Source organism: Macrobrachium rosenbergii, chromosome 2, assembly GCF_040412425.1.
Source record: "Macrobrachium rosenbergii isolate ZJJX-2024 chromosome 2, ASM4041242v1, whole genome shotgun sequence".
NCBI lineage: Eukaryota > Metazoa > Arthropoda > Malacostraca > Decapoda > Palaemonidae > Macrobrachium > Macrobrachium rosenbergii.
The window spans coordinates 41,970,513-41,996,963 of NC_089742.1; the positions used below are offsets into that span (position 1 = coordinate 41,970,513).

Here is a 26,451-nt window from a genome sequence, read left to right on the forward strand (position 1 = left end):
TTCCAAGAGTTCAAAGAAAAAATAGAAGCAAACAAAACAGTAGCTTTTTCCCGTCAGGTAAATTTTAGTCAGGCGTATTTTTATGATAATGATTTTCACCGATCGTCCTTTTACGTATATTTTTTAGCTCTTTAATTCTAGGCTCTGTGTTTATTATGAAGCGTTCAGAAACATTCCTGAAACCGGTAGTATAAAGTTTTAATGGAAATTCTTTATTTCTTTCGGCGCACAAAGCTTTCAGAGAAATTCCACGGCTTTTCCCCTTTTCTTTTTATTCTTACATTTTTCTTTTTTTTCCTTTCTTTTATTTTGCCATTTCCTTTTCGGAAGGTCAGACCAGGATGAGTTTCAGAGTAATTCCTTTTGTGCCGTTTTTGCTTTATTTGTAATTTTTTATTTTTATTTTTCATTTCTGGACTTTGTACCCATTCTTCGTGTGTGTATGTGTGTTTTTTTTTTACCTATATTGATGTTTATCGATCCTCTGTGAGCATTTTTTTTATTTGAGTTGATTTTTTATGGGTTTATAGTTTTTCTTCGTAAATATCTAATTTTATTATTATTCTCTTCCCCTTGTTTTATCTTTCTTTATATATCAACATTTTGTTCCGTTGGAGCTTCTCTTGCAAATGCAGTAATATGACCTGTCGGTGTTGCTCGATATGAATGTTTGCCAATAATAATGATAATAATAATAATAATAATAATAATAATTTTGGAGTGAGGAATATTGTAAAATATGACAGTCACCATTTGCAAATAATAATAATAATAATAATAATAATAATAATTTTGGAGTGAGGAATATTGTAAAATATGGCAATCACGATTTGCAAATAATAATAATAATAATAATAAATAATAATAATAATTTAGGAGTGAGGAATATTGCAAAATATGACAGTAAAGATTCGCAAACTTATGTAATAAAAGAAGTTTCACCCAAAAACATTGACATTGCTAAGAAGTTCGCAATTCCGTGATACAATTTACGCAATGAAAATCCACAATTGTATAAACAAATACCTTTTGCTTATTAATAAAATTCATTTATATAACTGTGGATTTTGATTGTATAACATTGACATTATTTAACTAAACCTTCCCCCAAGTACCTGGATTATATACTAGTAAACCAAAAAATGATAACCGAGTTGGTTTTTATTTTTCTAAGAAAAACTCGGTCAACCAAACTTGGTCATCCAGATGATGAAGTTGTCATTCTCCCCTTGTTCCGAGGTCCAGATGTCCTATAAAACTAGATCTCTCTCTCTCTCTCTCTGGTCCTTTTCCCCCCATATAACTTTATTCGATTAAATGGCAACGTCCCGTCTTTCTGGGTAGATTGGGATGGAAAAGTTAGGGTGCAATTTCTCTCTCTCTCTCTCTCTCTCTCTCTCTCTCTCTCTCTCTCTCTCTCTCTCTCTCTCTCTCTCTCTCTCATGACAAAAATTTTTGTATGTTAGCCGCAAATTGTAGTCTCTCTCTCTCTCTCTCTCTCTCTCTCTCTCTCTCTCTCTCTCTCTCTCTCTCTCTCTCTCTCTCTCTCTCCTTAAAATATTTTTATACATTTACCACAGACTTCGTTCCCCTTTCCCGCTATTTAAACAATTTTAACAATTTCCATATTAACCTTATCCATACAGTCACCATTAAATGGAAGTAGTTTCTCTCAATCTAAATAAGCATTTATATGAATTTACCATTACTGGACTGGTATTGAAAGTTGTTTTCAGATGTATCTAATTCTAAATACACATTTATTTTGCCTCTCGGTATTTATTTACTATTTGGTTTCTGGTCTTCACTATGACCTATTTCTGCCTGCCCCAGGCTGCTCAGGTTTGTTGCAAGTTTCAGCGACCCTCGGATTTTTGGAGGGTATAAAATTTCCTTTCCATCCTATCTCAAGGTTCGACGTAGCTCAGACAAATGTCATGCCATATCTACTTTAAATTAATATCTCCAACTTCCAAATAATTTTAATCAGCGGTTGTTTTGTAAAATTAAACTTGAAAAATTAAACTTCTTTTCATGACTAACTTGATGTTATTCATTAACGACATAATGAGTGAATGATCTTTATAGCTGTCTCCAACATTTAATCAAGGAATGATCTTAACGAAGAAACAAACAAAAAAAGCGACGAAGTTTCTTCGGCGCAGTATAGTTTTCTGTAAGTGTATAATCAAGGCCACCGAAAATAGATCTATCTTTCAGTGGTCTCGGTATAATGCTGCATGAGCCGCGGCCCATGAAACTAACCACGGGCCGGTGTGGCCTGTCCTATATCGTTGCCAGAAGCACGATTATGGCTAACTTTAACCTTAGATAAAATAAAAACTACTGAGGCTAGAGGGCTGCGATTTGGTATGTTTGATGATTGGAGGGTAGATGATGAACATACCAATTTGCAGGCCTCTAGCCTCGATAGTTTATAAGATCTGAGGGCGGACAGAAAAAGTGCGGACGGACAGACAAAGCCATCTCAATAGTTTTCTTGTACAGAAAACAAAAATGGGCCTTATTACCCTTAAAATTTCTATTTTTATTCTTTTCGTGAATGACATTTTGAATTATATTAGAAAAATGTAAAACAGAAAATCCACCGTGATAGAAAAAACTATTTGTTGTTTCCAGTAGTAAATTATTGTTTGTGCATGAAGGGTCCGCCTTTTCACTTGACTCTGAGTCCCAAGGATTTTCGGAGCTCAGAAGAAACCCCAGTACATCTTTATTCCGACACACGTCTCCGGAGAACTTCTTGGGGGTTGGGGGACGTAATTTTCATTTTGCATTTAATTCCTAAGTTTTGGGGGAGAGCCATTCCCATCTTGCATTTAATTTGGAAGTTGAGAAAAAGTCATTATAGAGATTTGCAGTCCGGGTCTTGCATCACAGCGAAATTAGTCAATGGCGAACTTTCCCTCTAAATGCGAAGATTAAACTCATACTTGCAGTAACTGATGTTAATTCAAGTCAATTCGATGCTAATTGGCACACACAGTAGCGCAAGTCTTTCGAGTTAGCGCTCTCTCTCTCTCTCTCTCTCTCTCTCTCTCTCTCTCTCTCTCTCTCTCTCTCTCTCTCTCTCAAATCTCATCCGCCTTCTCTCTCTTTATCCTTCTTTCATACCTCCTTTCTCCTTTATTTCCATTCATTACTTTTTAATTCGATGTTCATTCCTCATTCAGCCTCCTGGCTTCTCCCCCTCCATAACATCTGAGCCCCATCCTCCCCCCCCCATGAAAACCGTTGTAGCTTGCTTCATCAGCTTTATTTACAATGCATCGGATGTTATATTTGCAAAGGACACATTGCATTTGCATACGTACTGCTGTTCACATTTTAAAACGAGAAATGACTGCGCATATGCAGCTGAGGGGGCTTCGTTCATTTCGTATTTATTATGCAAGCGTAAAAATGTCAGCTGCTGGTCTTTGCACGATGGAACTCGCTGTAACCAAGAGAGTGTGCATTAACGCTCTTGTTTGAATGTTACTTTATTCCAAAACGAGTACTTAGTGCGAGGACGTTCTTATGGCTGATGTGTTTCGTCCGTTTTCGAGGTTAAGTCGCTTCCGTTTCCGGAGGAAAATGATGCGTTGGTGAAGTTCGAGCTTATTGCAGTTTATGAGTTATTGTTAGTTTGACTGATTCCTCTCTGGTGAAGTTATTAGAATCCGAGTTTGTTATTCGTTAATTGAGAAGCGTTATGCACGCTTGCTCATTGACGCTATATTACTCATAAATCCATCACTAATCAAAGGTTACAGTATTGAAATGTGACTGCTTATTTATTGCGGCACTTGGTCGAACATTAACTTGCCCTGGGCTAATCTAAATTAATCTAATATCGTCGAAATAAATTTAATATTATACATTAAATTCTGTTCTTATATGATATTATTATTGTTTTTTAAAAACTCTGCTTTCAATATTGCTGTTCTTCGCCTTCACCTTTCCTCTGTGTTTTCCAAAATTATGTCCCCTCTCTCTCTCTCTCTCTCTCTCTCTCTCTCTCTCTCTCTCTCTCTCTCTCTCTCTCTCTCTCTCTCTCTCTCTCTCCGTCTTTCCTCTCTGCTTTCCAAAATTATGTCCCTCTCTCTCTCTCTCTCTCTCTCTCTCTCTCTCTCTCTCTCTCTCTCTCTCCCTAGTTTTAGGACTTATCTTTCATCAGAAAAGGGTTGCTCAGATATATTCCAGGAATGGTCTTTGTTTTAGCGATACATCCAAGATTGCGTTCATTTTTAGTGATCGTGACAAAGCGAGATTAAAAGGGTATGGACTTAGAAAAAAAATTAATAAAATGTTATCTCAGTGAATGTTGATGGACAAGGCGTGGTGTGAGGGATGTTAGAGGGAGAGGCAAAGAAAGATTGAGCTTATCGAAGCGAAATAATTTTAAGGAGATTAGGAGAACGAGAAAGACGGAAAATGCTGGTGGAGAGCGAAATGAAAGCGAAGGAAACGCGGAGATATTAGAGGAAGAGACGGGGCAGAATTTTGATAGAAAATAACGGCGAGGACATTAAGAGACCAAGGGAACACGGAGACGAGGATTCGAAGGATATGAGAAAGAAATATGATATTGGAGAGAGAAACGAATGCATGGAATATTGAGAAAAAGCAGAGCGAGGAAATAATTCTCGGATATTTACGAGAGACGGAGGATCCTTGAGGGGGAAACGAATATATATAGAATACCGGCGAGAGACAAAAGGTAAATAATTCGAAGATATTTGCGAGAGAGAGACAAAAAATAGACGATGGCAGGTCACGTTGATCAAGAACTGAAACAATAATCCAGTATTTCTCGGAGGATGATTCCAGGTTATGTGCGAGGTTTTTGGGGGGTCGAGTGACTCACTGGGAGCCGTAACGATGTCATTTTCCTTATCAAAAGGATCTTGTGTAAGAGAAAGATTACAGGCGAGTTGCATGGGGGATCGATTGGGCTTCCTTGTGTCTGTCTGTCTGTCTGTCTGTCTGTCTCTTCGTGTGACCGTTTCGAAATACAAATGGTTTTGACAGTTTTGTATGTCCTGTGATCTGTGACCTTCGGTGTGACATGCGTTTCTAAGTTTGAAGCATGTGTATGTATATATATGTGTATGACTTTTTTATCACATCACCGTGATTCATATTCAATCAGTAAGCTACAAACGTCCTTTAATATCCAATTCGCTCTACCTTGGAAATAATATATTTTCATATATGTTACCGAAAGGGAATTTTTTAGTTGATAATAAGTTCGTCGTCTCGTGGGCTCGAACCAGCGAAGACAAGAACTCAGGACTACAGTGGACGCATTTTAACCCAGGTAGAGCGAATTGGATATTAAAGGACGTTTAGTAGCATTGATTATATATATATATATATATATATATATATATATATATATATATATATATATATATATATATATATATATATATATGCCTATATACAATACATGTTCCCATTTGTTTCATTCTGCATGTATATATATATATATATATATATATATATATATATATATATATATATATATATATATATATATATATATATATATATATATATATATATATATATATATACATACACAAACACAAATACATACATACATTATGAGAGAGAGAGAGAGTTATAATGGGAAAATAAGATTAAACGCGGACACAGTAAGCATTTAGTTAATACTTTCAAGAATCCCACAAACCTTTACTTCATTTCAAACCTAGTTTTATTTTTCAGAAAACACTTTATTTCAACCGTTTCACTCATAGAATTCTTGTTAAAAAAAATCCGTCGTGAAAAAAAAGAAGAAGAAACGGTACTTAATATTTTCCACTGAGCTTTTTTTTATAAAGTCCAAATTCCCGTGTCGGCGGTAGACGCTATTTGTGTGCCTGCAAGAGGGCGTATATGCGTACGCTCGTCCCACTGTGAAGGGTGTGGCTTGTTGACTGCACCACCTTTTGTATTTCAGAATCGATCTGTTTGTGTGTGCGTACGTGTGTTTTTTTTCTCTGTGTCTTGCGCCTGTGCGTAAGGTTTCTGTTAATCACCATCACCGTGGTGTTCTTGTCTCATAAATATTGTTTCGTTATTATTATTATTTATTATTATTATTATTATTATTATTATTATTATTTAAGAGGAATTATTATTATTATTATTATTATTATTATTATTATTATTATTATTATTATTATTATTATTATTATTATTATTATCATTTAGGAGGTTTTAATTCCTTCTTGTGTTTCCTCAGGTCTGTATTGTCCATTTACAAATAACATGCACACCGTTATTATTGTGTGTGTGTGTATATTATTATTCAGTAGATGAACCCTATTCATATGGACCAAGCCCACAGGGGCAGTTGACTTGAAAGTCAAGCTTTCAAAGAATATGGCGTTCTTGTGGAAGAAGTAACAGAAGGTAATGGGAAATACAGAAAGAAGAGATCATTTATTAAAAAAAGAAAAAGTAAATTAACATAATGATAAACAGATACATGAAAATGTAAATAAATTATAAAATGCAAGGAGAATAGTGTGTATAATTTCGTCGGGTACCTTGATCGTACGGCGGAAGAAATATGAAATTACGTTATTGAGAGAGAGAGAGAGAGAGAGAGAGAGAGAGAGAGAGAGAGAGAGAGAGAGAGAGAGAATTAGAAGTACAGTCTTTCGCTGGAGAGTGCGTGGTGGCGGGAGAGATTATAAAATAGTTAAATTCAACAGCCTGCCAACATTTACTGGTAATTGCTTTTGCTATGTAGAGAGAGAGAGAGAGAGAGAGAGAGAGAGAGTGCTAGTTTCACCTACAGTATGTGTGAGTGTGTGTTTGCGGACTGCTGAATTTAACTGTACTCTCTTTTTCTATGTAAATTACGTTGTGGGGAGAGAAGGGCAGATTATAACGTATATTTTTGCTGGAAATAGTGTTGTGACAAGTTAGAGAGAATTATGAATTACATTTTCTCACACTGAGAAATGCATTGTGACGAGAGAGGGAGAGAGAGCGTACTGAGCATTGCACTGTGAGAGAGAGAGAGAGAGAGAGAGAGAGAGAGCATTATATACCATACTGAGCAATGCATTATGTAGAGAGAGAGAGAGAGAGAGAGAGAGAGAGAGAGTGAGTACATTACCGTACTGAGCATTTCATTGTGGAGAGAGAGAGAGAGAGTACATTACAGTACTGAGCATTGCACTGTGTATAGAGAGAGAGAACACCATAAATTGCGTTGTAAAAATAAGACGGCGCGCTAAGAAATTGCGGTGTGCTCAACGCCCGTGGTAGAAAATATACCAAACTCATATAAAAAGCAAAGATGGGTATATAATAGGCGTTCGTTTGTGAAAGAGGTGGCACTATTTAAAAGAAAATAAATAACTTGTTCCAGAGATTAAGAGGGAGAGAGAGTTCTGTAATATGGCAATATTGGGATCTCCTTTTGTTGACCTTTTCATCCAACTCGGGGCTGTAAATTATGCAGGAAGTTTAGACCCCCTTCCTCCAAACCCCCCTCTCTCTCTCTCTCTCTCTCTCTCTCTCTCTCTCTCTCTCTCTCTCTCTCTCTCTCCAGCCTTAACACTCCCACCAGCCATCCCTAACAGACACACTTTTGCTCCCTCCTACGTTGACCACCAACTCGCTGTTTTGTTTTATTTCCTTTTGTAGAATTTTTACGATACGTGTTTCAGGATCTCTCTCTCTCTCTCTCTCTCTCTCTCTCTCTCTCTCTCTCTCTCTCTCTCTCTCTCTCTTTTTCGTCATAGGCAGAGTTTTTCCCACCTGACCAGCATGTTGTTGTTTGTCGAAGCAGTTTTTTGAGAGCTCTCTCTCTCTCTCTCTCTCTCTCTCTCTCTCTTCTCTCTCTCTCTTTTTCGTCATAGCCAGAGTTTTTTCCCATCTGACCAGCATGCCATGTGTTGTTGTTTGTCGAAGCAGTTTTTTTTATCTCTCTCTCTCTCTCTCTCTCTCTCTCTCTCTCTCTCTCTCTCTCTCTCTCCATCGACAGGTATTCTCCCAACTGACCTGACATGTGTTGTTGTTTGCTTGCAGTGAATTCATTTCGTTATGTTTTGGTAAGGGAAGCCGCCAGCGGAGCAGCAGCAGTATTCGACAAGGCTTCTCCGGGACCAAAATAACAGCAAGTTATTTTATCGTTTATTCTTAGTTTTATTACGTAGAAACTCCCTGCGTATTTCAGATGAATTTCAACTGGTTTGTACCGTTAATTTTAAGCCGTTGGAGCGACTGATAACGTATTTCGAGGTGATGTTTAGAGGTTTTAAATTGATATATATGTATATATATATATATATATATATATATAGAATATATATGTATATATATATATTCTTTTTTATTTATTCATTCACCAATAAGGATTTTTCACATGTAGGGATGACCTCCAAGTTTGTACTTATATATATATATATATATATATATAGTATATATATATATATATATATATATATATATATATGTATATATATATATATATATATAAATACATATGTATAAATATGTATATACTGTATACATATATATATGTGTGTGTGTGTATATATACTGTGTATGTATGTATTCACCACTACAGATATCCCCTTATGAGGGCGACTTCAGGTTTTCTATCTAATTCCCAAAACGTTTTTTTGGGGTGAGGTTGATAGCCCAACGATAACTCCATATAGCAGTAACTCTATATAGCAAGTTGCAAAACTTGGGTTTGATAAGATCAATCAATGGCTTTTTTTTTTAAAACTTGCTTTTTGAGAGATTGATAAAATCAACACAATGGAAACAAGGCTTTTTTTTTATCATATATGTTGCATATACTAGTATATATATACTATAGTATATATATATATATATATATATATATATATATATATATATATATATATATATATATATATATGCATATATATATATATATATATATATACATATATGCTGTATATATATATGCATATACGAGTATATATACAGTATATATAGTGTATATAGTATGTATGTGTTTGTATGTATGTTGTGCTTGAGTTTGTCTGCATGTGGAGAATGTGTGCATAAAAGAATATAATATCCAAATATCTATAAAATATAATAATTTTTATCTTTATTCATTTGTAAAGTAAAAATAAGAAAATTGAAACTCGCATCCTTGAGAGGTACATATCTACAATAAATAACCACATTAAAAGCAACAATTTCGCATTATAATGTAACATGTTTAATTAATATAAACAGCAGCTGTCACATTACGTTGTGTATTCCGTAGGGTCGTGGCACTGACTTAGCTTTATTCAGTTTTTCGTAGACAGTAAGAGTGAGAATTTTTATATGCATATGTATATTTACAAACATTAAGCTACAAATTTTATTTATATCCAATTCGCTTGTCAAGGTAGCGCGAATTGGATATTAAGTGACATTTGCAGCTTAATGTATGTGAATAATAAAAAGTCACAGTGATGCGATAAAATTTCATGCATTATGTGTGTGTGTATATATATATATATATATATATATATATATATATATATATATATATATATATATATATATATATATATATATATATACATGTGTTTGTTTTATATATATATATGTATATACAAATAGATATTATTTTATGCATAGATATATACTATATATATATATAGTATATATATATATATATATATATATATATATATATATATATATATATATATATATATATATATATACATATAGTCTAATTGAGCCTTGGAAAATGTGTTGAAATAACACAGAAGGCGCTTAGTACTTCTTTTTTATTTTACCTTTGAGCTTTAGCTAAATTTAATATCACATGATATTAAATGACATATAAGTTTATATATATATATATATATATATATATATATATATATATATATATATATATAAATACACATATATATATATATAACCTGAATTGTTTTTGCTTTTTATAACTTTAGATTTTTTTTTAGATTATACTTTAGCGACTTACGATGTCGGAAGGAACAATGTCCAGGCACATTATTTTAGCAGGACGCCGAGCCTGCTCTCCATATTTGAAAGGCTCTTCAATAATATACCACTCCCCCTTCTCTCTCTCTCTCTCTCTCTCTCTCTCTCTCTCTCTCTCTCTCTCTCTCTGTGATGTTTGAAAAACCAGTATCGATCGCTGGGAAAGAGAATTGTGATATATATTCGTCTACTGGTATGTAAGCATGGGTTGCGTTTAACCAGTGTGTTGTTGTTCTCTCCTTCTCTCTGTGTCTATATATATATATATATATATATATATATATATATATATATATATATATATATATATATATATATATATATATGTGTGTGTGTGCATGTGTGTGTGTTTAGATATACGTATATAAATATACAGTATAGATATATGGATATATACACATCTTCTTCTTCTTCTTCTTTTAACATGCTTTTATTCCATTTTTGTATGGGGTAAGCTTTGTCTCTTTGAAGGACTTTGATTTGGCTTTAAGTGGGCCAACCTGTGGTCTTCAGCTCAGCTGTAGACCCCAGTGCATATGTTTCATGTATCGCCGACAACACGAAATGCGCGGGTATGGCGAAAGTTCGAGACATTGTGAGATGTTTGTTATGTTTTTAGAAGGTGTTGTAGTGGCTTTTGTTTTGTGTGTGTATTTAGTCTGTAACATCCATTTGCTTTTAGCAAACTATCCGATTGATTACATATATAATCCAGGATGTCTACACGGATAATAAAGTGTCTGCCCTCTCTTCAGGGAGGTTTGATACAATTCCTCTGCAGAAGTCCGTATATATATAATTATATAAATAATAAAATCTAAATACGCATAGATATATATATATATATATATATATATATATATACTACGTGTATATGAAACTGTATGTTTGTTTCTAAGTGTATGTGTGTTTGGGAGTGTGAATTATAGTATATAAGCTACCATAGTCTATACACGTCCACTACATGGACAGTAAGCTTCTCTATATTTTACTGTAGACATCCACGTATGTCATAAGCACACAAAAACAAGCAGTATTTATTCGTGCAAATTTGCAAACGTTTGCAACTTTTATACATCCCACGTCAGTGAAAATATTTCGTCTCTCCTGAGCCAAACAACAACAAACAGTAAGCAGTGTATTTGTTCTGTGACTCAAGGTAGAAGCAAAGTGTTTGCTTTATTTATGTGACCAAATATCTTCATGCGTCCTGCTTTCGCAATGCTATGAATTTCTCCTGTATCACGGAGTGTAGACTGAGAGAGAGAGAGAGAGAGAGAGAGAGAGAGAGAGAGCGAGAAACGTATTTATGATTGTTTTGTCGCGAATAGGGTGTTTTTTTCTAAAAATCGTTCCCATTTTCTCCTTTCAATCCCTAATTTCTAATTCAACGACCTTTCTTTTGATTTTTTTTTTCTCTCCGTATGCGCATCTATCTCACCCTGTATTAACTCAAAATGTTTAGTGTCATAAAAATTATATTCTTCCTATATAAGCTGAAAAGTATTTTTAGTCTAATAAAACTGGTTTCGGATATTACCAAGCTATGTCTTTTCCACACTGTTGGGTTATTGGGCGTCGTTGTGACCTGTTATCCTAATATCTGCGACAGTTACGTTAGCAGTAATTTTCGGAATGAAGTTGGTATCTTTCTACCCATACCCTCACAGATGTAATAAGTGATAATAAATAATCAGCGTTGCTAGAAAGTCGTCGTTCCCCAACCATTTGGTAGTTTCGAGTCCACTTGGTAACCGGTCCTGGTCGTTTCGGCCGTAAGTCATTTAGGCCGTAACATCCAGAACAGCGTATGTTTAACGTTATGTTTTTATGGTATTTATGGTCATTATCGTATGTTTTGTACATCCAAGGGGGCTGGTACTAAACACGGCGGCCATTTTGCACTTGAACGTGCTTTGGCATGGCCTAAATGACTTACGGCCGAAACGACTCGAACTCTTGGTAACGGATTGCTTATCACTTACAAATTCCCCTTCGGTGATTATTCCGAGGTAGAGCGAGTTGAATTTGATATTAAACGACAATTGTAGCTTAATGTTTGTGAATATAGAAAAATGGGTGCTACTTTGGCTTGTTATCTGCTCACCACCTGCGAGGTGCTAGTGCTAAACATGGCGGAAGCTCAATGGGACGCTGTGTTTAGTACTAACCCCACGGGGATCAAAGATATCGTTTACTAATATAATTTCTCGACCACACAATATTGAAATGGGTTTATATAATACTTAGATCCCCGAGGGGCTAGTAACCTACTAAACACAGCGTCCCAATGAGCCTTCGCCATGTTTAGTACTAGCACCTCGGAGGTGACGCGTAGATAACAAACCAAAGTAGCACCAAAAAATTTTATGGTGTATGTGACATGATTTCATGTTACTATATGGGTTTAACCAGCTGTCGTTCTCCTGTGCATCTGTGAAACCACCTGGGTCGTATAAATCACCAGAGGATATACCGCAAGCGTAGTCTGTCCAACGCTCGGCAAGGTGAATAATCAAATCCCGAGTCCCATTAGCCACTGTGAATGAATCTAGTTTTTTTTTCTCCCAACGGTCGCTCGTTCTCTTTATTTCAATTTCAAATCGACTTCACGATTTCCTGATTCAGGACATTTTTTTTTTATGTACCATATAGCTCCTTGATTTTTTTTTATTGTGTAGCTCGTTTTTTTCTGTAAAAATGTTTTTTTCTTGATTTTGTCTGTATTTCATATTCATATTACATATAGATCCCTTGTTAGGTCGATTTCTGCAGCTCCCAATTGAAGATTGGCAATTCTACAGTTAACTGATATATATATATATTATATATATATATATATATATATATATATATTATATATATATATATATATATATTTTTTTTTTTACAAAAAATTTAAATCATGGATTTTCTTGTGATGTAGTTCAAAGTTTTTCTGCTATATATGAAAGGTTTTCTTGATGTTTTGTGTATTAATATTTCATTTGACAGTATAGATTCCTTATTAGGTAGACTTTTGCAGTTCCCAATTTTAGATTGATAGTTCTGCAGTTCCATGATAGATTTTTATGTAAAAAAATTAAGTTTATGGGTTTTTCTTGTGATATACAATTTTTTTTCCTTAACTGTAGTTGAAAGGTTTTCTTAATGTTTTCTGTATGTCATATTTCATATGACATATAGATCCCTAATTAGGTCAACAATTGTATATTCGCAGTTTTCCAATTCACCGATACTTTATTTTTACCAGAAATTCAATTCATTGGTTTTTATTGTGATATAGTTCACAAGTTTTCCTTTTCTATATGTGAGTAGTTCAAAAGTTTTCCTCTACTATAAGTGAAAGGTTTTTCTTCATGTTTTCTGCATTTCATATTTCATTTGAAATGCATATTACCTATGGTAGACTTCTGCAGTTCACTGATAGATTTTTTTACAACAAAATAAATTCAGTTCATGGGCTTCCAGATTTTTTATAACAAAATAAATTAAATTCATGGGCTATCAGATTTTTTTTTATACCAAAATGAATTAAATTCATGGGCTTTCAGATTTTTTTATAATAAAATAAATTCAATTCATGGGCTTTCAGATTTTTTATAACAAAATAAATTCAGTCATGAGCTTTCAGATTTTATATAACAAAATAAATTCAATTCATGGGCTTTCAGATTTTTTATAACTAAATAAATTCAATTCATGGGCTTTCAGATTTTTTATAACAAAATAAATTCAATTCATGTGTTTTCAGATTTTTTTACAACAAAATAAATTCAACCCATGGGCTTTCAGATTTTTTACGACAAAATAAATTCAGTTCATGGGCCATCAGATTTTTTACAAGATAAATTCAACTCATGGTCTTTCCTTGTGATGTACAAAAGTTTTTTCATTTACTGTGGGTGAAATGATTTTCTTCGCGTTTTTCATATTTCATAAAGATCCCTTATTAGGTGGGCTTCTGCAGTTCCCAGCTGTAGATTGATAGTTCCACAGTTCTCTGATAGTTTTTTTTTTTTTTTTTTTACAAAAATTCAATTATCGAGTTTTTCTTGTGATATATTTCAGAAGTTTTTCCTTTGCTATAGATGAAATATCTTTCTTTATGTTTTCTGTTTTTCATATTTCAAAAGACATAGCTTACTTATTAGGTCATTTTCCGGAGTTCCCAGTTGTGGATTGACAGTTCAGCAGTTCCTTTATCATTTTTTTTAAAGAAAAAAATTCAGTTCATGGGTTTCTTTCCTTTTTTTTTTTTACGAAGTACAGTTTTCAAGCCATACGGTTCCTAGTTACGTGTCCATCACAATTAGAGTTTTTCTCCATACCAGACATTTCCAATCTCTCCCTCTATTATCAAGGGGAAAATTTTTGCGGCCCCTCTCTCTCCATTTTCTTTTCAAAAGAAAAGTTCGAGGTAAAAGAAATAACTGAAGGGGGGCAATGAAAAAAGTGATCATGCATCTGATGACCCGTTTCATATTATTTTTTTATTTTGTTTCGTTTATTTTTGAAGGAAGTTTATTTTCTTTTACTTGCATTGAATGGTCGAAATTAGTAGCCTAATGGGTCGGTGTTTTTATAATTTGCCTTAAGATACTGTGTAAATCAAACATGTTTCTTTTAAATTTGGAGTGTAAAAATTATCTTTACTCACCTCTCTCTCTCTCTCTCTCTCTCTCTCTCTCTCTCTCTCTCTCTCTACTCTCTCTCTCTCTCTCTCTCTATATATATATATATATATATATATATATATATATATATATATATATATATATATATATACATACATATACATATATATATATATATATATATATATATATATATATATATACATACATACATACATACATACATACATATATATACACACATATATATATGTGTATGTATACATATTCATATATATGTATATATATATATATATATATATATATATATATATATATATATATATATATATTTAAATATATATATTTATAATATATATATATATATATATATATATATATATATGTTTTTTCTGTTGTCCTGTTTACTTCCGTCTTCCATTTTTATTTCAAGTTGAAAATCTAATGTGTTTCTTCCAGAATTATACTTATACTTGTGTTTATACTTATTCTTCTTTTTCTGATCCTTACAGACGATGGCGACACGGATCAGGAGACAGACAGACTGCTGGGTCAACAGAGGTCAGATGACCCTGGCTTCTACGACGAGAAGGTAAGTCATAATCAGAAATGATTTTGTTTATCTTAAATTATGAGAATTCTTGTGCCGTGCACTCAAATGCGTTGTGTTGTATGAATATATATATATATATATATATATATATATATATATATATATATATATATATATATATATATTTATATAGTATATATAGTATATGTAAGGAGATTGTCATGTTAAGCGAATTTTAAGTCTGAAATTGTAATGGCTCCGCTCAGTGACTGGTGCAGGTTTGAGTTCGTCGTAATATTTTGGTCATACTCTGCTCTCTCTCTCTCTCTCTCTCTCTCTCTCTCTCTCTCTCTCTCTCTCTCTCTCTCTCTCTCTCTCTCTCTCTCTGTCAGATTGGAAGGTGCTTATTAATCTTGCTTCTTACGTCTCTTGAGTCTGGACAACTCTTTGCAGTAAGTCTTTGGCCTTCGTCTGATCAGCTTCTTTCAGAGCCCCAATATTATGAATTCTGGGCAGAGTTTGTGGAAACTTGGACGTCAAAGAAATAAGTTTTAATGTAATTGCTATAGTTTTTGTATTAATTATTTACTTTGATCAGACGTTTGTTTCTCCCTAATCCGCAATTAAAGTTAGGCAATAGAATTATAGACGCTAATAATGACGACGAAAGTGTAGATATGGAAAATGGTTGTTTAAAAAGAGGATCCTGGATATTTTCGGATATTTTTCGTTATTCATTGTACGGTTAGAAAAAAATTTTTTTTTTCACCCAGCACATAGAACCGCTTCATTAGAAATTGTGAGTTTTTAAAAACAAGGGTTTACTTTCTTTAATTCAATTTTACCATTTTCCATTGTTTTTACAAATTATTTTCTTACACTCAGACAACAGAGGGTTTTCCTGTGTTTACATATTACCAAATTTATTTACTCTGGTTCGTGTCCCATTGATGATGAGAGCAGTTGCAAGTTTCAGTTTGACTCGGTATTTCACAAGTCACGGACTTTACCAAGTCTTACTCCAAAGCCCCCCTCTCTTATCCGGGCTTAAGCCCAAACTAAGTTCATGAACTCTCATGACAAAGTCGGCCTAATCCCCATGTTGTTCATTTAGCAAAATATGTGAGGAAATCACTTACCCGTGGATTTGGAATAAACTCGGTACATGCTGCATAACTCCACAGAATTTAACAAAAAGGCGGAAAGAGAAAAAGTGCTTTGCAAATCATCTATTAATCCAATTTGTTTTTGCAACGTGCAAAGTCAAATAGAAATAAACTGGGGAGTCAAGCTAATTTATTGTTGACCATTAATTTTAATGCGATGCATTGCGGTAATTAATTATTAGGTATTTGCTGTTGTGGGGACTTTGAATTTTGGTCTTTTATTTGCGTTCAGAGGAGAGGACGCCGGGTAATTGTTTCTGCTGAATTTATTTAACGAGGCTTGCAGTTTCGTGCAACTGCACTTAAATTAAATCTCATTATATCAGCGTTAATATCTGTATATCGGTAATTTATGTTTACAGTGTACGGACTGGGACCAAATGGCAAGTGTTTTCTTTTGGTGTATGTATTATATATATATATATATATATATATATATATATATATATATATATATACATACATACATACATACATACATACATACATACATACATACATACATACATACATACATATATATGTATATATACATATATATATATATATATATATATATATATATATATATATATATATATGAATTTCTGACTCATGTCAGCATCATACAGGTCTTTCAATTGAAAGACCTGGTTCCATCTAATCAGATCAGAAATTTATTTCTATTCACGTGATTGGCATTATTTCTCTCTCTCTCTCTCTCTCTCTCTCTCTCTCTCTCTCTCTCTCTCTCTCTCTCTCTCTCTCTCTATATATATATATATATATATATATATATATATATATATATATATATATATATATATGTATATGTTACATATATGTGTGAGATTAGAAACCAGGGATTTCAAGAAATCCCTGAACTTTTCAGGGAATTCTTGAAATCACCAACTCACTTTGAAACATTTGATCCCCGAGGGGCTAGTACTAAACACAAGGCGAAACAGTGATTCACTCTACACTGTTTCGCCGTGTTTAGTACTAGCCCCAGGGGATCAAATGTAGTCAAATGCACTTAGGAATTTCGTGAAATCACTGCTTTCATATCTTACTGTAACATATATGTACACTATATATATATATTTATATATATTTTATATATGTGTGTGTGTTTATATAGCTTCTCTATAATGCAGTTATCATAGTGAGAGTTAGGAAAGCAGTGATTTTACGATATTGTAAAAAAATATTAGATCAGTAATGTTCGCTTGAAAGTGAGTCTATCTGCATATCCGTTGTACTGTTGCCCTTTAATCAGGTCAGATATTTGACTCTCAGAAACGTCTGTTTTAGAATCCTTCATTAGCCTATGAGGCCTGTGCATTGTTGATTGCGAAGATTTACTGTTTATGTTTTGGGAAGATTCGGACAAGGCCCATGAAATCTGACTCGATCGTTCTGTTAGCTTTTGAGCCTCACTGTGACCCAGTGCCCCCTCATTCCTGACTCTTAAAGTCTGTCGTATTCCGTCTTAATTTTTTAAACTGTGGCTTTATGAGCCGTCTTATATTCGTTTGCTTTTCACATAGATTTCTTATGATTAAGGTACAAAATTTCTTTTTGTTAATAGAAGAATATTGTATATTTCTGGCGTCGATAACCGTAGTTTTTGAGCTCCAGTTTACGAAAATAAACAAGTGAATTAACAATTGAAATTTAGAGGTTACCAGGAAGGGCATCCCAGTTCACCATATTCAGCCTGACATGGAGAAAATAATAAAAAAATTCGGAAATAGAGTGATTTTTGACCCCAAGGGAAACCGATAAACCAGTTTCTTGGAAAAAGGTTAAGTAAACCTTAGTTTAACCAGACCACTGAGCTGATTAACAGCTCTCCCAGGCCTGGCCCGAAGGTTTAGACTTATTTTGCGTGGCTAAGAACCAATTGGTTACCTAGCAACGGGACCTACAGCTTATTGTGGAATCCGAACCACATTATACCGAGAAATGAATTTCCATCACCAGAAATAAATTCCTCTAATTCTTCATTGGCCGGCCGGAGAATCGAATGCGGGCCTAGGAGAGTGCTAGCCGAGTACGATATCGACCCATCCAATGAGGAACTGAGGGTGGAAACGTTGGTAGACCCGGGGAAAAAAAGAAACGGGAAGAGATTTCCAAACAGATGCGCATTTTTACACTAGATTTATCCGAGTTCCTTTAAATATATTCTGAGAGTATATTTAAAGGACCTTGGATTTATGCGCCCCTCTTTCAGTGCCCAAAAGAGCGACGGCTCAACTCTGCCCGACTGGGGATGGCAACTCGGAATGTATGGACAGTTTTTCTGCCGAAGTTATTTAGACCTGACATAAATGTCACTTTCCCCCCTCGCGTTGCTCTCTTTTTTTATTCTTTTTGTAAAAAAAAAAAAGCATTATAACTTTTGGTGGCTATTGTTGTTGTTGTTATTGTTATTGTTGTTTTTGTTGTTAGAGGAAATGAGTCTCATAAAAGTTTTTGTGTTCGACGTTTTCATTAGGGGGTTTCCTATACATTGTTTGGCTTAGTTTAATCGTATATTAATAATCTTTAGCTGCTACGGGGATAGAGATTGTTAAGAATATCTTGAAGCAGAATGATAGTCCGAATGCTTCTATTTCTATTATTTCATATCTTTATATATTCGCTCTGGATTATCGTCATCATTGCTCTTGACGCAGTTGCTCGTTTTTATAAATATCCTCACAACTTTATTATTCATTTCGATATCTGGATGTCGTTCCAGGAAAGCCCTTTTTAGATATATATTTATTCATTTTATTTTTTTCTGCGCAACGAACTTTTCCGAACGGATTCAATAGTTAGGTAAGTTTTATATAAAAAGAAGCCGCTGAGGAAAAAGAAATCGGACGAATCTTGATTTTTTATTTTTTTACGGCCAGAGCCCGGCCAGGTTGCAAACAACCATATTTTTTATTGGTTTCTGTTTTTAGAGGCCCCGCTCGTTAGAATAATAAAAAAAAAGAAAATAAAACTATTTTTTCCCGTTACTGGTAGGCGAGGCGATGCGTGTTTTTTTTTTTTTTTTACATTATAGCACTGTATTTTTTATTCTTGATTTTAGTACTTTTAACTGTATAGCTTTCTATTTTGGGGGATTTTTTTTTTTTTAGACTGAAGGTCGTATTAATAGCGCTTAAATAGCCACGGACACGCTCATACTAAAATTTATACCTGACTATGGTTTATGAGAGAGTGGGTTACAATAGTTAAAATCTCAAAACTGAGAACTTTGTTTATCTTCAAACCTACAATTTTACTGAGCACATGAAAAACAAAGAATTAATACTTTTTACCGATAAAACTCATTCTAAATAGCGATGGGCTTTATCTAAGCAAAGCAAGTCTTTATAATTATTTATGTATTTACGCTTTAATGTTTATAACTTGTATAGAAAGAAAGAACAGCATCACTGACCCTGTTTGTGGGTGCGGCAGGGGATGGGTTCGGGTTCGGGAGGGAGATTACCCCCTCTGCCATTCTGGCCGAAACCCGGATAATAAAATGAGGGCCAAGTTTAGGGTTAATCCTCCTACCGTGTCGTAAAAGTAAGCATTTCTCAAACTTACAGCGGACCTGAGGACTATGTTTTGAGCGGCAACGGCTCTCAGAGAGCCACGGGAGTGAATGAATAAATCCTCCGTTTGAGAGAAAAGCTCAGCTGTTAATAAAACTTGCCACAAATTGAGGAGTCTATTACGAGCGGCAACGGACTGCAAAGAGTTCCCGCAGGCGCTAGAGGGTAGTGACTACACCGACAGCTACGAGGGAATTTTTCGATCCGCCTGTGATTAGCGGCTGTTTAATTACAGCAAATAACTAGCAGTCTCTGTTACTGATGCTGTTGTTGCTGCTGTTGCTGTTGCACGCCACGGCTTATCCCGGGAGCGGAAAGCAATTGCGCATATGAGGGAACGAATATTCCGGCTGACGGGCGGAATTCGGCACGCGGGAGAAGCAAGGCATAATTATTGGGTCGCTGGATTTTCGGTGTTTGGGGATTTACGTAAATTGTTAGTGTGTGTGACTTGTGCAGGTGTTAATAGCATTATTGATGGTGATGCTGATTATTATGGAGGGGGCTGTGGGGAGTAATGGTGATGATGATAATAATATAATAACTTGCGAAATGGAGAAATATATATCTATTTCACTTGGAGATCGTGATACAAGTAATAACTTGCGAAATGTAGAAATAAATCGTCTCACCTCGGGATCGAACCCATGACTCGTCGACAGAAACTGAACGTAAGCATATTATAGTGGTTTGTAAAGACGCCGGAGGTTTGTATGTTTCAGTTCATGCTAGAAAAGGGATAGAAATTAATCTGACTATGTTGTGACCATGTATTGTGTTCCATGTTATTCCACACTGGGAAGTTCACAGTCACGTTTTACTACACTGAATGGCACACTGCAGACAGTACTAAAAATTAATTTCATGTATTTTCAGCCGCATGGATCTCTCATTGTTACTTTTCGCATAATAGCTTTGGTCTCCTCCCACTTTAACTTAAGCAGCTTGTTCCAGTTTCCTACCCTTTACATGAAACGATAGCTGCTTAGAGACTAGAAATGATGCAGTGGTCTGGGTAAGCTATTATGTAACCATTTTAATAATATACCGGTCAGACACAGGGCAAACCTACCTCTTAACCTAATTTGCATGAGTTTAAATTCCCATTTAAGAAAGGTGCGAGTTTCCTCATATATTTAAGAGTTTCTTCATATATTTCGCGTTTGGGTTTAGTACTTACGAGAGTGGGCATATTAAAACAAATAAGGTCAGCAAATCGACAATTTAAGAGGTCTCTGAAGCTTCGGTAACGGTGAATTTTATTACGGAATTGTCACTCATCGGCCTCGTTAAGTAACTTCGTAATATTAACTACAGTAGCATCTTGCTGTCAGACTTCGCACTAACCAATATCTTCCTTGACGTCGTAGCGAAATTGAAGTCGCCAATGCTCTTTGCTTGTTTGACGTCACCTGAACGCACATCCCCCGACTTCCATTTTGCACCAATATAGAAACAATATTGGCAATTTGGTGCAAAGTTTGGCGGCAAGATGGTAAAATATACGAGAAAATTTCCCCCGTGTAACGCCGCCTTTAGTTTATGTAAAATTCCTTAAGAGCATCTTCCGAGAAAATTACGAAAGGGAAGTGTTTCTCCGTTCTGCTGTTTTCGCTTACTGGGAAAAAATTCTGAGAAATTATAAATAAGACCTGTTGATGATTCTTACACAGCTTCGAGAGATAGTTTTCTTCTCTCTCTCTCTCTCTCTCTCTCTCTCTCTCTCTCTCTCTCTCTCTCTCTCTCTCTCTCTATATCAGACTGTCTGAGGTGATGATAACCCATCCGCAAGTTCAAGAGTGAATTTCTTTCTCTCTCTCTCTCTCTCTCTCTCTCTCTCTCTCCTCTCTCTCTCTTCTCTCTCTCTCTCTCTCTCTCTCAGCTCTTCGTTGGTTGAGTCAGTAGAGCTGTGGACTGGTACTCACTGGGCCGGAGTTCGATTCCCGGCCGGCTGATGAAGAGTTAGAGGAATTTATTTCTGGGTGATAGAAATTCATTTCTCGGTATAATGTGGTTCGGATTCACAGTGAGTGTAGGTCCCGTTGCTAAGTAACCAATTGGTTCTTAGCCACGTAAATAAGTTAATCCTTCGGGCCAGCCCTAGGAGAGCTGTTAATCAGCTCAGTGGTCTGTAAAACTAAGGTATACTTCTCTCTCTCTCTCTCTCTCTCTCTCTCTCTCTCTCTCTCTCTCTCTCTCTCTCTCTCTCTTTGTTCTATATCAGGGTATTGGAGCCAATGATAACGCATCCACAAGTTCAAGAGTGAAGATTTTCTCTCTCTCTCTCTCTCTCTCTCTCTCTCTCTCTCTCTCTCTCTCTCTCTCTCTCTCTCTCAAAGCCCTGATTACCCGATGTTGCCTTTGCATGCTATTAAAGATAACGAGGCGCCGTATATGAAGCATTAATATTCAGACAGAAATTATCTAGCTGTTAATGCTGAATGCACTTTTTAATGTATTTATCTAATGACTCCATCCAGGTGAACTTGATAGGTTACCAAAGTTGCTTGTAACTGAGTAGTGTGATGATTATTTGTGTGTAATTGAGTACTTCGTTTACTTTGTGTGTAATTGGGTAATTTGATTAATTTGTGCGTAATTGAGTAATTTGGTTACTTTGTGTGTAATTGAGTAATTTTATTACTTTGTGTAATTGAGTAATTTGATTACTTTGTGTGTAATTGAGTAATATAATGATAAATTGTGTGTAATAGAGTAATTTAATGACTTCGTGTGTAATTGAGTAATTTAATGACTTTGTGTATAATTGAGTAATTAAACGATTAATTGTTACAGAGTAATTTAATTACTTTATTTGTGATTGAGTAATTTAATGACTATTTGTGTGTAACTGAGTAATTAAATGACTATTTTGTGTAACTGAGTAATTTAAAGACTATTAGTGTATAACTGAGTAATTTGATGACTGTTTGTTTAATGTATAACTGAGTAATTTAATGACTTTGTGTATAATTGAATAATTAAACGATTAATTGTAATTGAGTAATTTAATTACTATTTGTGTGTAATTGAGTAATTTGATGGCTGTTTGTGTGTAACTGAGTAATTTGATGACTGTTTGTGTGTATTTAAGTAATTTGATGAATATTTGTGTGTAATTGAGTAATTTGATGACTATTTGTGTGTAATTGAGTAAATTAATGAATATTTGTGTATAATTGAGTAACGGAATGACTACTTGCGTGTAATTGAGTAATATAATGACTGTATGTGTGTAACTGAATCATTTAATGACTATTCTTTCATGGCCCAAGACTCAGATGTGCACCTGCTGAATTTCTTGACATTTCTTTACCTTGACATTTTTCTTACAGTCGGTCACTGAATCTCCCCTTAAATTCGCTGTTTATTTCCAGTTTTTTTCTTTACTTCTTTGCTCTAAAATTCTGGCGTTCTATCCAGCGACCATTCCCAGCAAGGGTTTACAAGCCAGCGAGGTTTATGTCCCACGGTTTAAGCCTTCACAAATGGTAGAGAAATGGTTTTCCACGATTTGTACCTCGAAAGGGTTTTTCGAAGCCGAGTGAATAACATGCCAGCGTGGAGCGTGTACCTTGGTGACAGTGATGTATGTTTGGTTTTCGATTAAAAAATTTTTTTTTTTTTTTTTACATTTTGTCTTCGTTATGTACTTCCACCCTTGCATTTTGAGCAGATATTACTCCGTATGTGAGCGTCGGCTGGATATAAATATGTAAACGAATGGCTGCAGAGTTATGTTGTGATTCTTTTATGTTTAGGGGTTTCCAGTGATTCTGGATTTTTTTTAGTGGGAAATTCTGCTTCGCTAGGCCTGGTTCGTACTTGGAAGAGTTACAGCCAATGAAAGGCTGAAGCTTGGACATGGGGCTAGCAACTTCATTCTAAAAATAAACGGTTATAAACTTGCAGTAAACCAGAGGAGACTTCTGAGCGGGGATGGGATACAGTGCACTCCGAGAAACCAACAGAATGGAATACATGATGGAATTTCTGCATTTTACCGTCTTACTTTCTCGAAACTTATTTTGCTCAACTTTTTCTGTTTTACATGTGTAATGTACACGTTTTGTTGCAAGGGAGATTGCTGTCTTGTTTTATAATCGTGTAAAAATATTACTTATAAATTGACATGGTAAAAATTCTGGAGAATTTTTGGACATTTTAAGCTAAGCATAAAAATGATCAATTGCTTCCCAAGTGTTGCCTGCGCCAGTTGCGTGACTGTATATATTGTGGACCATACATTGCATGTGCATATTTGTGTAGTTTTTAAAGTCATTTGTGTATAACATTTTTTCTTTTATTTCATGTTCTGTGCATTGTTTGGCAGTTCACGTTGTCCCCTCCTGACTAACATAGGCATTGAATAGTTGTTTAGATATGTGTATCTCGTTAATGCCTTCCGTTGAACTGGGCTTTGTGTTTTGCTGTAAAAAAAAGAGGAAGAAATGCTTTATGTGATTCTGAGCATCGGTTTACTTTGGTCATGGTTCAGAACTCAGCATTAATCATTTGGCAGTTTATCCAGCCATACTCAAAGCTAGGCTGACTAACAAAATTCTCCATATTCACTAGAGAAGGAAAGGATATTGGAAACAGATGCTTGCAGAGGATGGCTGAAGCATTTCATAAACTAACAACGAGATGTGTGGGAAACCAGTTGATGCACATGTTCGAATGTGTAGTCACTTTACTGGCATTAAGTCTCCCTGAACAAATTTGTATATATATATATATATATATATATATATATATATATATATATATATATATATATATATATATATATATATACACATACATACACATACATACATACATATAATGTATACTGTATGTGTGGCATCAAGTCTTCTGAGCATCAAGTCTATATATATATATAAAGTATATATATATATATATATATATATATATATATATATATATATATATATATATATATATACACACACACATATATACACACTCATTGCTTTGAGAATACGTTTAAGAACAACATATTCGTTTTATTTCTACATCATCAAAGACCACTTTTCATGTTTTCAGAAAAACATAGAGTTGCGCTTTGCTGATAATACTGCTTTTTGTATTTTTCCACTGCATATAAAAACCGCTCTTTCTCCAACTGATAATCATTTATCATGAAGTTCGGATAATCCGCAAAAACGGTATACGCTTTTCAAGCGCATACCGTCTACAGAAATTCGATACTGCATTTCTCTCTCTCTCTCTCTCTCTCTCTCTCTCTCTCTCTCTCTCTCTCTCTCTCTCTCTCTCTCTCTCAGACAGACAGACAAGAGAATCTTTTTTTTTTTTTTTAGCTAGAATCAGATTGAAAGCGTTTTGCCTTTTGTACGTTCTCGTGTTTTATCCGGTTAACATATTTTTTTTTTTTTGCTGTTGGAAAGTATCCCTTTGAAGTATCCTCCTGAATTTCTGATAGTCTAGCGTTCTCGCGTACTTTTTTTTTTATTTTATTTTTGTCTCAATTTTTTTTTTAAGTATTATTTCGGTGTCTTTTTCTGCTGTCGGTATCCCTTGCCTGCTGGATATAACAGGTTTTTTTCGTAATTTTTTCTTGTTTTTTTATATGTATTTTGTTGTTTTGTGTTTTTTTAAATGATCAGCGCTTTCCCCTTCTTTTGTATTTTGAATAGTTCAGATTCCTCTTCAGCTATCGATGTCTCAGTCCTCGAGGCGATAGTGGATTTTATTTGTATGATTTTCAATATATTTTTTATAAACATTAAAAGTTCCTCGTTGGACGGGTCGGTATAGTTCTCGGGTAGCACTCTGCTGGGCCCGCGTTCGAGTCTCCGGCCGGCCAATGAAGAATTAGAGGAATTTATTTCTGGTGATAGAAATTCATTTCTCGGTATTATGTGGTTCGAATTCCACAATAAGCTGTAGGTCCCGTTGCTAGGTAACCAATTTGTTCTTAGCCACGTAAAATAAGTCCAATCCTTCGGGCCAGCCCTAGGAGAGCTGTTAATCAGCTCAGTGGTCTGGTTAAACTAAGGTTTACTTTTTAACTTATAAACATTAAAACACATTTTGCTTTGCTGTTCTTCGCTCTGTGATTGCGGCGTTTCGTTTGATTTGTCGGTGTTGTTTGTATTCTTTGTTTTCTTAGATATTTGTTATATACTTTTTGGTTTTCTGTAAAATAAAACTGTTGAGATGGCTATTTGTCTGTCCGTCCGCACTTTCCCTGTCCGCCCTCAGATCTTAAAACTACTGAGGCAAGGGGGCTGCAAATTGATATGTTGATCATCCACCCTCTAATCATCAAACATACCAAATTGTAGCCCTCTAGCCTCAGTGGTTTTGATTTTATTTAAGGTTAAAATTAGCCATGATCGTGCGTCTGGCACCACCATAGGTACCAACAACACAGGCCACCACCGGGCCGTGGCTGAAAGTTTCATGGCCGCGGCTGAGAGTTCCATGGGCCGTGGTTGAGAGTTTCATACAGCATTATACGCTGTACAGAA

The 26,451-nt window shown here is 34.8% G+C and overlaps 1 protein-coding gene across 20 annotated transcripts in view; it reads left to right on the forward strand.

Moving 5' to 3' along the window:
- LOC136845769 (mucin-2-like) overlaps positions 1-26,451 on the forward strand; it is a 1,649,806-nt gene that overhangs the window by 1,440,001 nt on the left and 183,354 nt on the right. For all 20 annotated transcript variants that reach the window (XM_067116026.1, XM_067116065.1, XM_067116170.1 and 17 more), the window contains one exon: positions 15,167-15,246. In XM_067116026.1, the coding sequence (XP_066972127.1) occupies positions 15,167-15,246 (80 nt within the window). The remainder of the gene's footprint in view (positions 1-15,166; positions 15,247-26,451) is intronic.